General features: G+C 38.9%; 1 protein-coding gene across 3 annotated transcripts in view; it reads left to right on the top strand.

The window, feature by feature from the left end:
* Window positions 1-7,257: 7,257 nt before the first annotated feature.
* LOC101855748 (neuroglian) overlaps window positions 7,258-17,999 on the top strand; it is a gene marked incomplete at its 3' end in the record, with an annotated part of 31,888 nt that continues 21,146 nt past the window's right edge. Inside the window, 7 exon segments of one of the 3 annotated variants that reach the window (XM_013087714.2) lie at window positions 7,258-7,337; window positions 10,402-10,468; window positions 11,531-11,636; window positions 13,492-13,862; window positions 16,162-16,290; window positions 16,973-17,072; window positions 17,560-17,647. In XM_013087714.2, coding sequence (XP_012943168.1) covers window positions 10,402-10,468; window positions 11,531-11,636; window positions 13,492-13,862; window positions 16,162-16,290; window positions 16,973-17,072; window positions 17,560-17,647 — 861 coding nt within the window. 3 annotated transcript variants of the gene reach the window in all.

Consider the following 17,999-nt stretch of genomic DNA (forward strand, 5'->3'; position numbering starts at 1 on the left):
GACACACAGACTTTCAGACACACAGACAGACAGTCTAACCTAGTGCATGTCAACAATTCTTATTGCGAACGCCCACTTTTGCGAAATCTAAGAGGCTAACTAAAACATTCGTGCCGCCCACCTGCATGCGTTTCCTAGCGGAGCAATAAACAATACCTGCTACTACCTGGGTGATCCTCACCGACAATCAATATTACAAAATCGCACTATAGAGAGTGATATCACCTAAGTTTGCTAGCACTGGCCTAACCTCATTACTGACTCACTGATAGCTCGATTTAACAACAACAACAACAACAACAACAACAAACTAGAAGTATTTAGACCCCATTTCGTACACGAAATCGGACTAGTCGAGATGGATATACTGGGTGTCTAAATGAAATTTTTAAGATAAGAGGACCCAATGAAATTCAAACAAGGGGACATCCCATTACATGTTGTCAAAATGAAACAAATCGACCACCCTGTTCGAAAAAATTCAAAAGTTTTGACATTTTCAACCAAAACTGAGAGAAACAAAACTTTGCAACTTTTTAAAAAATATACCATACTGATTTATTTCAAAAAGTCACTATTTGTGCATTAAAAAACAAATTTATGAAGAAAAAAATTGTTCCAAATAAACCCACGGAAGTGAAGGCTACTTCAATCGCCAGGGATTGACCATTTCTCGACATTGAAGCTCCAATACACCATTGGAAATTTTGAATAGCCCGTGACGTGTTTTTGTGTTGATTGTTTGGACGTCTTGTTTAACATAGAGTCTCTCAACTGTTCGTTGGTGGATTCTTTCCTTAGACTCCGTCTGTCAATCAACCCCCCCCCCCCCCCCCCCCCCCCCCCAGGTAGTAATTTAAAGAGCTCAAGTTTGGGGGAATGTTGTGACCATTCATTTCTAAACGTTCGACCTATTAGACGTTCCCCAAACCTTTCTTTCAACCACACTAGTGCCACTCTAGGGGTGTGATCCCACCCCAGGGGAACCAGGCCTCTACAGCATAACACCTTCTCCTCCCCAAACTTCTCCAAAACTTTCTCATCTGGGTGAGGTATCCATCTGATGTGACTGCCGTGGTTTTACCGTCCTTTTCCTGAAACCAGAACGGGCCGGGCCGGGCCGTTCTCGCCCCTGTAGTTAAACGTTCCTAAGAATGAAATTTGGCGTTTTACCCAAATTTAGTTGAAATTTTGAATATTTGATACTTCTTGATAATTTACAAACTTGGTGTCCCCCTTGCTGAATTCTATTTGTTCGAAGTTTTGTTAAAGTTAGTACACTTATGACCGAGTTATTGACCTTTAAGTAGGCCCTCTTTTTTTAGACACCCTGTACTATTATGTAGGTGGGGATTTTAGTATAGGTAGGTACACATATTATGTCGAAATAGTGAAAGTTACATTTTATCAACACTGGCCCTTTTAAGAAAACAGAATAACCTTGAAAGCTTTATGCGCATGCTGTGTGTAAGGGGGAAAAAGGTTTGTCTGAGAACAAGACTGAGCTTATTATCCGACACAGCCCTTTATTGTGTTTTTTCTCGGTCCATCATCAAAATATGGCCCGCCGGCGGCTGTGAGTGTCTGGGCCCTTCCCCTTTTACTCCCTACTCCCTACACATCATGATATGGACAAGTTTGAACTTTCATCTAAAGTCATATTAATTCATTAGAGGGAGATTCTTTCTCTTTTATTATCTTTTTTTTTAAGTGTTGGAAAGTGTTTTACGGCGCTCGCAACTGCCTAAAGGTCATATGAGCGCGCGAGACACATTACGCATTTTCAGCTTTGATAGGGATTTTTTTTTTTTTTGGCCCCAGTGTCGGCCGACGCCTAGTCTTTTCAATTTAAGGTCCACCAAGGGATCTTTAACGTACGCCACTTGCACACGGAACCTCCGAGATTTGTTAGCCCTTATTTGAGAACACTAGATGCTAGATCTTGCCTACCCTATGATCAGAAGATCAGGGAATGTGGCTGAAAGACAGCAGTAAGGAGCCCAGGAGTAGCAGTGGAAAGGCAGCAGAAAGCTGTCAGCTTTTGAACCGGGACCTATTGAATGAAAAGCGAACACTGTACCTCTAGACCACCAGACCCCCCCCCCCCCCCCCCCCCCGGCCAAGGGAAATTTACATGTAGTGTGAACTCTAATACCTCAAAATCAAAAGTGAGTGTGACTAAACTTATTAAACCTCGTTTATCTGGTATAGTAAGACACACAACACCTTTCTTGTTTCCAAATGGATAGAGCATGTCTCTCCTATGGAGCATATTCATCGGGTCTGGGGTTCAAAACTGTCGTGTCTTAAAAACCTTACTTTTCAGGATATCCAAAAAAAAATATTTTCTCTTCGCACAGATAATTTGGGGACGTGTTATTGTGTTTTTTTTCCACATTGCAGGTTGAAACACATGCCGAATGTGTTAATGGATGTTTTGAAATTGTATCTCTTTCAGTTTGGATGGTACCTTAGTTACGTTATTATGGCACTGATTTTTCGGAAAACAGAACTATCGTAAGTCGAGTTAAAAACTTCCTTTATGAATTACATAGTATGTCGTATGTCAAGTTACGATGGTTTCGCTGCCAAGGAGGACATATTCCAATCTATTTATACATAGAGATGGGGTACCTGTATGATGCACATCTTTCTAGGTCGATGCAAGTCCGTGGCAACAAAACTGTCGTGATTTGATGCTACTATACTTTTGTATAAAAATATATTTACATTTGGTTTCTAAAGTATTATAAGTCAAGAGACAATGCTTTTTAAAGATTTCGTTGCAGTTAAACAATACATTTTAATAAAGTCATAACTTTTTTTTATTTATTGAGCTTGTGGTGCGCGGTTTTGACATAAGATGCGCATAAAAATACAGTTTAACATATCTTTTGGTGCAAAAACATCGTAACTCGTTGTGAAACCCCGGCCCGATATCAGATAAGTCAAGTTCTTTAAAGAGTGGAAGTGTGTTTGGCCTAGGATTCAGCCAGGCTTAGATAAAGATTACGTTAATTAGAAATGAATAACGTTTATGATAGGGTTGGCGTTAAAATTATTGGTCCAGTACGGCTGTGTCTGAATTAAGAAGACAATTATTTAAGTAAAACTGTGTTCCTCAGAAGAAGAAAAAGATGATTACGGTGCTGGGGACTGGGGAGCTTGATGCAAACAACAACAACAAAAACCAAGAAACAACAGTCCAACATTGTTTTTTAAAAGCTTTCGAAGATTAACCACAGGATGAACTTGTCAACAATAAATGTCTCTATGGCGACTTGCAACATAACAACAAATGTTTCATTATCTAGAAAGGAACAAAAGTCCAAAGGAAGTTATGACAGCCAGAGAAAGAAAGAAAGAAAGAAAGAAAGAAAGAAAGAAAGAAAGAAAGAAAGAAAGAAAGAAAGAAAAAGAAAGAAAGAAAGAGGGGAAGAGAGGGGGGGGGGAGTAAGGGAAGTGCACAAGTTGCAGTAACAAATAGTCTACAACAGGGGAAAATGGGCGGGCACGCTGTATAAGTTTCGTAATTTTGTGTTAGAATTGACAATTCACGAGGGACGGTTTTCAAAAGCAGGAGAAAGAAGGGTTGGCAATTCTAGTACCTACAAGATGACTACGTTTAACAAAAGAAATCTGTTTCTGTACTTTTTATGGGTTTTTTTTTAATCAAATAACGATTCAAAAGACTAATCAAATACCCCCCCCAAAAAAAAGGAAAAGAAGATGCTTTTTTTAAACAGATAAAATGGAAGCTGTTTTTATTGAAACCATTGACGATTCCTACACACTAAAGGGCATGTTCTAGATTTCTAGATTCAAAATTTTTAGAAAGAAAATGTTCTTAAAAGTAATGAGAGCTTTCTGCCCCTTTTCTCGCCATCGATTCTCCACTTTTTGTTAGATAATAATTCATGGGGGGGAGGGGGTTAAGACCTTTGAAAATCTGCTTGCCAATATGTTAACAGATATTATATTCGACTGTTTTGTGTGAGCGAAAACTCATTATTGTCCGAAAATGTTAAAACATAGTGACCCAACTATTATTATCTCAGCAGACCTTAGAACAGTCAGAAACATTCTCGGCTCTTATACTGACGCTAAGACACTAGCATACGAACAAGATCTTTCATTATCTATAGCCATGTACTCATCTACACCCGGGTGTAGTGAGTTTACATTCATGTCAAGTGCCTTTCTCATGGACACAATGTTAGGCTGACTCTCGAACATCCCAACCCGTAACCTCACCATTAATCATAGCAATAAATTAAATACGAGCTTTAGTTCGATTTCATTTTTTTTTTAATTTAATTTACGGCACTTGCAACACAGTGAGGTCGTTCAAGTGCTGAAGATTAGACGTGTTGTAAGAGCGCAAAAAGCATAAATAAATGAGAGAAAAGGATGATAGATCTTTTATAGGAGAGAAGGAGCAAACCACACCAGAGAAACCCGCTTACCAACCACAAAATAAGAGCTTATCATGATTTGAAGGCCTTTTGAGCATATCTTCACTAAACTACAAGCTGTCTGCGTGTTACAATCTGTATTAGGTAGTTAGGATTATGAAACCAGTAGCCTAACCTATAGACTACCGACCCCATTATTCCTGCACATGTCACTCTTAAATAACTGATTGGTTTGAAGGAAAACCTTCTAAAAAGACATATCGTCGGCTGCCTGTTAAAATGTAGCTTACTAAACCTCAAATTATGACTTTTACTTTAATGCATTTTTTTAATCTGTATTTCTGGTTACATTTGCTTAATATATACTGTATCGAAATTAAAATTCTAAAAGTTGAAGAAGTCCAGAAAAGATACATAAAGTATGTAAAATTGTTGATTAAAATAATGAAACTTTTTTTTTTTTAATCTCTCGTGAAAATTTTGCTTTCTGGTCTTTGCCAACAATATGGAATGGAAATTAGATAATCCTGCTGGACAAATTGAATGTTTCTCGGAAAAGAATACTTATAGGCCTATTAACTTCAGGTGTGGCTGGCTAGTGGGGAATTCTAAGTTCATAATATTATTATGTCCAACATATTATGCCCTCTTGGAGAATGTTTGCCTGTTTTCATTCAATCACACTTTTTTAATAGTCAAAAGATGTTTACTACTCGAGCAGACCAAAATTGGAAAAGAACGAAGATTTTGTCTTCTAACATAATATTATTATTAATAATGAAAATTATCTTAGAGATGGCATGGATGCAACACGGTCGCGATATCAAGGGAACAAACTCATGTATTACAATTTTAACTTCTTTTATCCTTTGTTGTGTCCCCTGAATAGAATCGCAATGTTGTATCATAATTTATTAATCTTCACACCCCCCACCCCCTTACCCCTCCTCCTATCCCCGCATTGCTTGCTCTCTCTCTCTCTCTCTCTCTCTCTCTCTCTCTCTCTCTCTCTCTCTCTCTCTCTATCTCTCTCTCTCTCTCTCTCTCTCTCTCTCTCTCTCTCTCTCTCTCTCTCTGTATCTAGCTTAACGCTAGTATTGTTACCAAAAATTGTTCATTTAATTTATATTATGCGTGTGACTGTGAACCTGTGAGTGCAACTGGAGTACACGCATATTTACGAGCACAGATGTGTGTAGAAGAGAGGATGTTTGAGAGAGTGGGGGGGGGGGGTTGTTGTTGTTGTTTTGTTTTTGTTGTTGCTGTTGTTGTTGTTGTTGTTGTTGTTGTTGTTTTGTTGTTGTTGTTGTTGTTGTTTTGTTTTGTTGTTGCTGTTGTTGTTGTTGTTTTGTTGTTGTTGTTGTTTTTGGTTGGGGTGTTGGGGGTTGTTGGGGTTTTTGTTGTTGTTATTGTTGTTGTTGATGTTGTTGTTGTTGTTGTTGTTGTTGTTGTTTGTTGGTTGTTGCTTTTTTGGGTAAGTGGAAGTAACTGCATAAGATCTTGTGAGCGCGCGGGACACACCAAACATTTTTCAGTCGGTAGGAAATTTTGAATTTTGCCCTGGTGGCGGCCGAAGCCTGCTCTTATATCGATTTTGGACCACCAAGGGATCTTTAATTTGCGCAACTTGCAGACGATATCTCCTAGAGTTTTGCCTTTGTCCGAGAAGGTTAGGTGTAGACCTTACACACCATATGACCAGGTGTGTGGCAGAAAGACAGCAGTGAAAAGGAGCCAAGGAGAAGTAGTAGAAAGGCTACAGAAAGAGTCAGGAGCCCAGGGGAGGGGTCAAAGGAGCTGATGGTGTGGGGGCTAAAGGTGGAGACGAAAGCAGACGGCAGAATATTGTTAGAGAACAGGAATGGATGCAAAAGAAGAAAATTCAGGGGGGGGGGGATCGGATACGAACCCGGAATCTATTGAATAACAGGCGAACACCTCTAACCTCTAGGCCATGAGAGCCCCCCGAGAGATAGTAGTTAGTGTGTATGAATGGAAGTGAACGCGCGTTTGTATGTGTGTATGTATGTGTGTATGTATGTGTGTATTTGTGTGTGCGTGCGTGTGTATACGTGTGTATGTTTGTGTGTGTGTGTGTGTGTGTGTGTGTGTGTGTGTGTGTGTGTGTGCGTGTTTGTGTGTGTGTTTGTGTGCGTGTTTGTGTGCGTGTTTGTGTGTGCGTGTGTGTGTGCGTGCGTGTATGTGTGTGTGTGTGTGTCCTTTCTCTCTCTCTCTCTCTTCCTCTCTGTGTGCCTGTCTCTCTCTCGTCCTCTCTCCTATATCTATCTCTTTCTCACCCCCCCCCCCTCTCTCTCTCTCTCTCTCTCTCTCCCTCTCTCCCTCTCCCTCCCTCTCTCTGTCTCTCTCTCTCTCCCTCTCCCTCTCCCCCCCTCTCTCTCTCTCTCTCTCTGGGTATAATTATGTTCACACATATTTTGGTGTGTTTATGTGTGTGTGTGTGTGTGTGTGTGTGTGTGTGTGTGTGTGTGTGTGTGTGTGTGTGTGTGCGTGCGTGCGTGTGTAGACCTATTATTTTGAAGCAATCACCTGTGTCTTAACAATAATTATGTTCTTTGAAGATCCAGCCTACACGAAAAAAAACCAAAAAAACCTTGTTCTTGAGTAATAGGCACCCCGTATAAGCCCTCGGGCTCGTATTAGAATTTTTTTTTTTTAAAACAAAAAAACCCAACTATATCTAGATCTTGATCTAGATTAGATCTACTTTCATTTACCATTTGTGTTTGGTTTGGCGTGAAACTTCCGCAAAATTCAATTATTTCGTTTCCTGTTTGTGTGTTATATCTATCGTCAACTTTTTGCTCCATCCAGGTGTGTCACCGCGCCGCGCAGGTGTCAACCTCACAAAATCGCTTCCGCTTTGACCTATTTTAGTAACGCCAAGGAAATGGCGACCTGCAGGTAAATGTTATTATATGTGTGGTTGGTGTGTTTGTGTTCAGAAACTTTCCCAGAAGCCCATTTCTTCTCTTTTATTCCATAGATTAATGTCTGTTTTGTTTCATATCTGATATGGCATCTAGATCTAGTTGTGAGAAGAATCAGTTATGGCTATGAGTGGTGACCATTTAGTTCGATCCCAGGTCTTAGATTTGAATTGAATGACAAAACTCTTCCGGGAAGATGGCGGAAAGATATATAAGCGCTTAGTGATATAATTCTAGACTTTAGAGAAGTATAGACTCGTCTGTGGACTTTTGTTGATTTGGTTTGTTTTTGTTTTGTTTTGTTTTTTGTTTGGGGGGGGCAGACTACTCTGCAGCTTCACAGGTCACAGGCTCATGAGACGATGAAAAGTGACACTGCTCAGTCTGCTGTCTGATCATGACAGGACTCCAGGCGAAAGTATCTGTTATAAAAATACTGCGACGATTACTATGATAGTGTAGATCTACGCACTATCATTATCATGATGGCTATGTAACTCAGTTGTTTCTGTGTCATCGGTTCTCTCAGGTGTAGTGTAACACCTAGCTAAATATATACAGTATATCCCAAGGCCAAGGATTCCATATCCCAATGTCCCCTCTTCTGCACTGCTACAATTAAAGGCCTTCCACAATTAAAACTGGAAGAAGTAGATCTAGTCATTTACTCTAAAAATGGATAGATCTAGATATCTAGATCTATATAAAAATTAATATAATACAATTTAGGCCGGCTCTATTTTTCCGAACGCTCAGGAAAATAAACTTGAACTCTTATTTCTCTGAACGGTTTTCATTCTCGAGATTTGTTGGTTGTTTGCGAATGGAGTGGCCCGTGTGTGTGTATAGACTATACTATAGACTAGATCTAAGGTGCGAACGGGTTGGGGAGGGGGGGGGTCGTGAAAGGATTTTTTTTTTGGTTTACATGAAGGATTTTAGTTTTTGCTTTAGGTCGAGCAGTCTTGTTTTCTCGCAGTATCTTTTATTTGAAGGCATTTTCAAATGAAGTATATTCCGGGAACGTACTTGCCCTAACCACAATTGAAGTATCTGAATATTCAGACATTTAAAAATCTCAAATTAATACACACAGCATGCGCATAAAGCTTTCAAGTTTATTCTGTTTTCTTAAAAGGGCCAGTGTTGATAAAATGTAACTAAAGAAATGCTAGCTCACAGTCTTTTCAGAATGGCAGAATAAAGATGATGCTGAAATAGTCTCAAATTTTTTTTTTTAATCTTGAGAACGGAAACCGTTCGGAGAAATGGAGGTCAACTTTATTTTTCCGAGCGTTCGGAGAAATAGTCACTTCGAAAAAGTGATCACAGATCACAGCTGCAGCTCTGTTGTCATTTGCTCTTAACTCTTTCCGGATATATCGGCGCGAGTCCACACCCTTTGAGGACATATCGCCGATATATCGTCTGTGATAGGGTGCCTCAGTATTGTTTCGTTTTAACATGATCCATCATTTTTAATTACTAATATTGTTATTGAAAACTTGAAAAGGATAGGAAACGAAAACATCTAGTTTCACTTTGTCAAAGGGTGGGTTTTGGGAAAAACGAGTGAATTAGTTCTTGCGGTCTTGCATCAACAAAACAATATAACTGGACTCTGTACATAAATATCATAAACTCAAACAAAAATTGGAATATTATTGCTTTCAAATAAAAAGCTGCGCATTCAGAAATTTATGGATTATGCCCTTTGCCAGTATATGATAAGATAGCAATGCTGACTTGCTTTCACATGTTTGGTGAATGTAATTTTTTCCGTCAAAATTTATTTTTCTCATCACCATCGCAATTTCTAACCCCTGTAATGCATTTTTTTATGTTCAAAATTAATCCTTGTTTCATGTTGGGATGTATTCTTCATTCAATTTTTTTCAATTTGATATATATGTTAGTTTTTGAGTGATGGTTATGTTTATATGGGACATGTGGTTACTTGAGAGAGGCATTGCGCTGCCAAGAGCGAAATGCTCGCAGCTAAAGGGACTTGAAAACAACAACAACAGCATGTTTATATGAAGTTATTTTGTACATCACCTGTGTAGCCAAATCAAGCCACATGTTAAAAAACTACGTCCGGAAAGAGTTAATTCTTTCCTGTCACACATCTATCCCCTTATTTTTATCGTTCCTCCTTTGTTGTGTTTGTTATTGTCGTGTTACACCTGTGATCTTTTATTTAGAATTTGGAAATTGCTTGTGTGTAGAACATCTTCAGTGAGAGCTGTCAGGAGACATCAAACAAACTTTCATCTAGGTTGGGAGGGGAGGGGGGGCGGGTAGTCAAGATGGCACCCGAGTCAGAGACTGTCCCAAACAACACCAAAGCTTTGGGAGATCACCATGGAAGCAAGTAATGGTATCGGTATCTAAAGTTACCACATATTTGAGTTCAAGAAATTTAGAATATACCAAGATGGAACTAGAATTATATCATTTTAATTATAAAAGTGCTGTTAGTTTTCAATAAGTTGCTACATACAGCCCACAGAGGGTCTTAAGTGTTTCGTATGTTTGCAATTTTTTATCAAGAGGTGTATACCATGTCCCATTGTGTGGCTTGGCTTATAACTTGTTTTTATTGGATTTTTAAATTGTTTTTTCAGAAGCAGTGAATGGATAGGCATTCTGGGCTATGGTGTGGGTGTTCCTAGTTGAGTCCAAGTTGAGGATTTTTTCAGCTATGGTTCTTTGGGAATTGTGAAGGGAGAGTCTGGTTTGATGTTAATTTGGAAGGTCTTTCCTCTTTTTATCAATGTGTAGGTCTGTTTCAAGGGCTGTCATGCAAGATTATTGAATGGATTCTAACGACTACTTGTCCAAACACAATTACAATTGCCTGTTCAAATGACCACTTCCTATTTCCCCCTTGCACTTTTGAAAGTGTATCATAATGACAGTGTCCAAGAATTACTCCTGTCTCAGACAACCACTTTTCTCCTCAACTATTGAGTGGCCATCTTGGACAATTTAAACTAAGTATTCTAATATCTTTGTGTGGTTTTTTTTCCCTTCAGATGCTAAAGACAAGAATGTTAAGGAGTGTGTTCAGTGTGTCAGTGCTGGTGGTCACTGCTTTGGCAGGTAAGTGTATGCATATACTTGGGAGGGCTGGCTCCACCAGTAGGCCGTACGTTTCTTTTCTCTCCTGATATGTCCTTATTTAGACTACCTGTCTGTCTCTATTTAGCTTGTTATCTGCACTTTATAATTACCAATGTTGTATGGATCTTCTTCTGTGAAACCTAACTTCTATTTGTGAAGTAACAAATTTATTGTGTCTGTGACATGAAAAATGAGTTGGGAGATCATAGTTTCCCAATTATAATTATACAATAAGTTTGTGGTTCTTGTTGTATTCCATCTGTAAAACCAGGTTATTGCTTTTCCTCACAGACAGTTATGATTTTACACACAAATACAAGACTGGGCTATGGTTCTTGTTGTCCTACTTGTGATTCAGAGAGTTTGTGGTTTTAGTAGATTGTAAAGCAGAGTCAAATACATTTCTCAATAAATATATATGTAAACATTCATAGGATGGAAATGCATTTAATGAAAGACCATCATGATATTTGAGTTGAAGTGATCTTTGAATGATAGATCCCAAACAGTTGGTTGCTTTTCCTGGAAAAAAAAGCTACTTTGAAGGTGGCCCATCTTCTGCCCTGAACAGTATACTTTTAGTTTTCCAACTTGTAACCATGAAATAGATGGTGTCAGATTCTAACTGTGTCACATGTGAATGAAAGATTTAATATTTTTTTCTTTTTAATTTCTTTTTTGGTTCTATTATGTATTTTCTTGAGGTCAATTTGCGGTCCTTGATAAAAAAAATTATGTGTCAACATGCACTATAAATAGTATAAAAGTGCTGTGTTTTTGTGGCTTTTTTTGCTTTTTCAAATCCGTAGGCTCTCATAGTGCTTTTTTTTTTAATGTTAACAAGAAACTGGTTCCTCCGATGTGAGTGGTTAAAGGGCACCACTGATAAGTCCTACTTCTTTTCTTTCCCTCCTTTTTGTTTCTTTATGTCTATTGCACTTTTTACTCCTTCATATTCAATGAAATGATTGCTGCTGTGTCAATGTGCTTCTCGGTTTGTCAACGTTCGAATTTGACGGCTGTGTCTGTTTTCTGCTCCAGTGTCGCGTCCACCAGCTATCTTCCTCCAGCCTACTAAAAACATTTACTACAAGGCTTATGAGACAGTACAGATGCCATGCAAGGCAACTGGAGAACCCAAACCGGGGTGAGTCTATGTGTGTTGGTGAACCTGTGTTTGAGTGTATGTGTTGAACTCTTAAGGTAAACTCACAAAGATACTTCCTTTCATGAATGCCATATGGTCTCTCTGGGTGTGTTTCTCGCTTTTTCCCAACACTTAATGACTGTTATAATGTCAATGTGCTTCTTTTTTACTTGTACTCAAAAAAGGAACTTCAGTTTGATGAATGTTTCAGGGTGTCTCTAGAGTAGATACTGGGACATCTTACTTCTTTTCTTTCTGTCTGTTCTTTCTGTTTGCCTGTCTAGCTCTTTTCCTCTAAAGACCTGCCAAGTACTCTGATAATACCAGAGCCCTCCAATTTTTATTAATTTTTTTTTTTTGGGGGGGGGGGGGGGGGTTATAGAAGAATCCTGATGGCATTTGCATAAAATCATTTTTTCCATTTTGAATTCCATTTCCAACCTGTCATATGCAAGTTATCGTATGTGATGTGAAGATACACTGGTTTATTTGCAATAAGTGTCACGACACAGTAGAATCAGGTGCTCGTCAGTTTGGGGGCATATGAAGTTGTTAGTACCATCTTAAAGCTTGTTCATTTATTTTGCATTTGCCGAAAAAAATACACATCTATCTAACACAGAAGGCAAGATATTTGCAATTGTAGGAGGTGGGGTTAGCCTTGTGTTGAAGGTAAGATTAGGGAGAAAATGGCTGCCAAATTCGGTGACTTCCAAAGCTTGAGTGTCCTTGGAAAGTACAAATATACGTTTTTCAGAAAAATCCACATAGAAATGTGTTCTTAAGTTGACATAGAAGGTATTCAGTGAAAAAAAGAAAATTTAAAAAAAAACTGCCCAACGGTCACAAAAATGGAGATTTCCTTGATTACATTATTGTAACAAGCGCCTGGTTTCACATATTTGTGTGACTTAATGTAAATGACGTGAAAATACACATTTTTAATTGCATGTACAGTTGAGCCTTCCTGAACCCATTGCACCCGAGCTACAAATATATTCGTAGCTGCCATGCACGCACTTCCGTCCACGAGCTACGAGAATAGTCGTATCAAAATACCAATCCACAAAATCGAATCTGAACTACTTATCCAGGTTACTATTGAAAATAATAGGTCATTTGTAGCTTGTAAAAACTATTGCAAGCTTGTTTCAATCTAGTTTTTCGTCAATAAGTTCGAGCTAGTTTTGTTGTTTTAATGTCACCGCATATCATGGCAAGAAAGCGAGTGCTGAAATCTTCATGGACGAGAAGAAGAAAAAAATAGTCACAAAAAAAACAGCAGTGCCACAGATATTTTTGTGTTTGTTGAAATACATGGACCATGTTTTTAGTTTTGTTTTACGCATAAGCGGCAAAGAAAGTGAAAGTAGACAGGGCGATCGGATTGATTTTAGGGCTTTGAAAACTTTGAAGAAAAGCTTGATCTAGACCATAGATTTACTATAAGTTGCTCTATGGCTAAATCAAGTGCCGACGAGTCGCAGTCGGACGAAGAATATATTGTTTTCCCTGCCCTTTCCTTCATCTTTCTCTCTAATAATATTAAAAGAACATTTTAAGTAAAATCTAAGCAAAATTTCATATTGATGGTTTAAATAGTTAGGGCACAATCCGTGTCTAAGTTTAGTGTGTCGAGTTCAGACCGGTTTTTCAGTGGCTCGCGGCCAGCCAGGTGGACACAAGTGCCCTGCTGCGGCAACGCAGGGTGAATTGGGTCAAGAGAAACCTGTAAAAAATGGAACCCTATTATAACAGAATCGCCTTGATTCAAACCCACAACCTTATAGTGAATAGTTCAAGAGCTTAACCACTAGACCACAGACTCCACCAAACTTTTGTCTTTTTGTTCTAGCTACTTCTGGAAGAGGAACGAGATTGATTTCAACCCAAGTGGCAATGACGTGCGTATTGTCCAGCTCCCCGGGGCCGGCACGTTGGTCATCAACCGGCCAGAGGACAAGGATGAGGGCATCTACCAGTGCTTCGCTCGCAACGACTTTGGCATCTCCGTCTCCGTCACCGTCAACCTGAGGCAGGCCCGGTTGGGCAAGTTTGATTACGCCAAGCCTCGCAATCACTACCCTCGCCTGGGCCAGCCGTACATGCTGAACTGTGTGCCTCCTGAGAGCGTGCCGCCCCCTGCCGTGTTCTGGGTCACCAAGCTCAAGATTGGGGGCATGGAGGTGCTCAACTACGATGCACGTGTCTCGATGGATCGAGAATGTGAGTCCTACACTTTCTATGCTTGTGGGTTGTGTTTTATACCTGTGATTATTCTACTCATTTTGCTTGAGGAGTAAACCATGCTCATATCTCAGTTGATTGGAAATGGAAATAACTGTTCCCTCGGTTGCTCTTTGTGTGTGTGAGGGGGTGGGAGGGTGTTATACCTAGTGTTATCTCAATTAAGTACCTCTGTTTTGTTGAAGAAAGTAAGAGATACCTGCGTTTGCTTGGACTGGTAATAATACTGATGATAATAGTACATGACATTTATATTGTGCATTTCCATGATTTACAATGCTCAGTGCACTTTACAAGACATATTACAAGCTTACAATGGCATTAAAATACATGCAGTACAAGGGCTTCCATGAACATCACTTTGACATGAAATGGTGTAGATATCTATATTAATGTAAAAGTACATGTATGCCCTGACACAAGCAGTAACAGGTGTAAGTATAGAAAAAAATTCATGTAAATAGTTTTGGGAAAAAAAATCAACCTACGGTAAAGAAAGCTAAGATATCATTATGTATTATACGATTTTGGTGTCACAATCTTCTCGTCACTTTTAGACCTCCGATTTATTTTATGCCTAGGTAGAATTCAGGATGACGGGGCCTGGTGTTCATGATTTTTAACTTAAAGAATTTATGGAATTATGAATTAATTTTTGGGCTTAGTATATTTTAACTACTGGCCGACAAATATGTTTTGTCTCCTTGTTTGTTCAAATCGGGACTCAGCAGCCCGCCGGAGCTCCCCGGCTCGGGGTCACAGGGTTAATGAGCCCTGAAGCAACTTTGCCAGTTAAGAAGTTTGCATTTTTGTCTACGTTTGAAACGATATAACTTCTTCCCCATTCCAGACAGCATACCATTACGCGGATGTACAAAAAAGCTCAATGTCTTGAACGGTTAATTTCTGTGCCTTAGTTTTTATTCTTGACAAGCGTTTGTAGAGTGCCCAATTTGTCCTGTTTTAGTTACATACTTATGAACAAATGATTGTTTATTTTAAAATGGCATGACAGATCTCTCCAAAATATGTGTTACACTGACTACGAATATCGTGTCTTTTACCATGAAAAATCTTTAATCTGAGCTAGTAGTAATAGTCAAGTTGTAAGAGAAGAAAGATGCACATCTGCATTTTTTAACTAAAGACACTCAGTGTTAGCTCTTGTTCTACCATTAAACAAGAGAAAGTTACTCTGTGTTTGTACATGAATCATGCTGTGTCCGTGGTAGCCTGCATACAACTAAGAAAGATATATTGTGCGATTTTTTAAAAACACAAAACTGTGTTAATACCTGGGTAGAGATGAACTTCTTGTAAGGAGTAAAAATAATGACAGCTAACACTTTCATTCTTAGTTTGTGTGTCGGACATATGCGCAGATACTTATGAATGTAAGAAATCAAAACATTGTCAGTTATTGCAAATGGTCATAGGAACGAAAATAAAACTGGAAAAGTCTGGTGCTTATTCAGCGTCACTGGAAAGCTAGAAACTATTCTTGTAATACAATTAGGAGAATTCATCCCTGTTATTTAGTCAACTTACAAAACCTAGACTTAACACTTAACATTTCCAAAAAAATAAGGAATTTATGGAGTGTTACAGACACTGTTTGAGTATGACATTGTAGATGTATTCTGGCTCTAAAATCGGTTTGTACTTTTTCATAGAGAGACTTCAGGGTAATTTTGATAAACTTTAGAAAAAATATGCGAATATTCACGATTAAATTAGATACATAAAGTTGTATTTGGAGGAATTACTTCATAGCGAATAGTGTGACAGATGGATAAAGTTGCAGAATTACAGCTTCCTATTATATGCGCAGACACCATCTTTTCTGAGTATCTGCACCAGTGTTATGTTGTTCATGTTCCAAAAGTTCGACAGTTTTTGTCGTGCCGGGTTTTTTTTTTTATTGATTTTTTTCATTCACACTTGTCCAAAAATTTTTACAATTTAGCATTGCCGACTTCAGCACGTCTAAGGAAATAACCAGACCAGTACAATGTCCGTTCTTTTTTGGGTGTCAGGAGCAGAAATGCGTGCTTTGGGTGCATTAAATGATAATTACCGTAAATACAAGGATACACCTAAAACTGTACGTTGAAAAGTACCAAAAATCAAGTCAGCACAGACAGAGCAGCGACAGGGAGCTGACCCCCGTGACCCCGGGTGATAAGGCGCCCGGCGGGGAACACCCCTCCCCCCCCCCTGCTACAACTAAAATTCCACTGCCGGTGTGCCGTGACATATTTTATGTCTTTCTTTTCAGATCGGCTAAGATTTGCTCATGTGGAACCTGGGGATGACAAAGATGGCCAACCGTATGCCTGCGTGGCTTCCAACAGCATCATGAGAGACAACTCACCAGGACCGCTGCACTATATGATACCTCAAGGGCGTAAGTCTGTGCTCTGTGAGCTCTTTTTTTCTCCAAACATTTGACAAATCAATATTACGCGGATGCTGGATAAATGTACTTTTGATCGATAACTTACAGTCTGACTAAAGTGAGAGAAAGAAAGAAAAAGAGAGAAGGGAGGGGGGCGGCAAGAGAGGAGAGGCTTAGTGATGAGCAATGAATATACAAGGGATGATATAAAGACATAGGGCTGGAGAAGATAAACAAATAGATAGACAGCCTTAAGGAGATAGAGAGAGATGCACCATGAACTCAGTGTTTGTCAGCTTCAGCAAGCTGTTTCTTTTTTTTTTTTTATGTATTAACACATGAAAAGTAGGCGTGGTCACAACATGTAAATCTTGAGAAAATCAAATGTTAAAGCTTGTAGACTAACATCTTTATTTCTGTTACATTGCTGACTTACTATTTTTACTAGTTGCTGTTGAATGTATGAGCATTTTAAGACAGTGTTGCGAAAGTAAAGTGCATTTCAGCGTTTCTTTTCATCTACAATGACAATATTTTGTCGAATTTTGTGACCCTTCCTGTTTTCCCACGTGGATTCCTCACATAATATTTGTTTTCAGTTTGTCTATTTTCTTTTTCCCTTCTTTTAATGATCCTTATAATGATGATGGGAGCGTAAAATATTTACAGAAATGATTATTGGTATCCTCAGGTATGGAGTATCGGACTGTAGAGTACCTTTGGGCTGATCAGAATGACAGGTTTGGTCTGGCAGGGGACACCTTCAATGTCAAGTGCATCTTTGGTGGCAAGTAAGTGGAGACATCATCTCGCTTTGAGTTACTAGTTGTCAAAGTTGAATCAATTTGTGCCGCTCTGCTCTGATAGGGTTATGGTGGGTGCTGTGGTGTGGTTTTGCTCCTTCTTTCCTGTCAAACATCTATATTGCCTTCATTTTTTTTTTAAACGTAAATGCAGCTTTACAATTTTACTTCAGAGCCAATCTCATGCTATTATTTTTTTTTCATTTGGTTTGCTGGAAAGAGAAATCATAAGCATTTCTTTTTATAGTTACAGGAAATTAGGTCACAGCATGCAAATGAGATAGCATAAGCTAAAGACTTACATGTCACAGTAAAGATAATGTAATTACCTTTACAATGATGTACAATATTTATACCTTAAAGGCTGACCTTTTTCATTAAAAATTTTGTCCGTATCATTTCTCGATTACTTATGAGAAAAGTGGAAAAACCTAGATGGAAGAGATTAAGACACTTACAACTTTTGCTCCCCCAGCCCCACACCTGATGTCCACTGGGAGCGGACAGACAACAAAACCATGTCGGACCGAGCGAAGCTCAAAAGTTTTGCCCAGGAGCTGGAGATCACAAATCTGCAACCAGAGGATGCTGGGAAGTACGAGTGTTGGGCCACCAATTCCATGAGTCAAGAGAGGAAGATCAGGACGTTCTCCATACGTGTGCAATGTGAGTTTATGTCACTCAGTCTTTTCTCTCTCTCTCTCTCTTTTTTCTTAATTCTTTTTTTTTTTTTTTTGGTAAGTGTTCTCTCTCTCTCTCTCTCTCTCTCTCTCTCTCTCTCTCTCTCTCTCGCTAATATGATATAACAGGGTGATCGAAAAAAATGTATGTCTATAATCCCCAAATAATGTCTCTATATTAAATTATTTATACGCCGATCTGTAGAACAACTTTTCGGAGACGTCGTGTTCAAAT

Source organism: Aplysia californica, unplaced genomic scaffold (genome assembly GCF_000002075.1).
Source record: "Aplysia californica isolate F4 #8 unplaced genomic scaffold, AplCal3.0 scaffold00628, whole genome shotgun sequence".
NCBI classification, from domain to species: Eukaryota; Metazoa; Mollusca; class Gastropoda; order Aplysiida; family Aplysiidae; genus Aplysia; species Aplysia californica.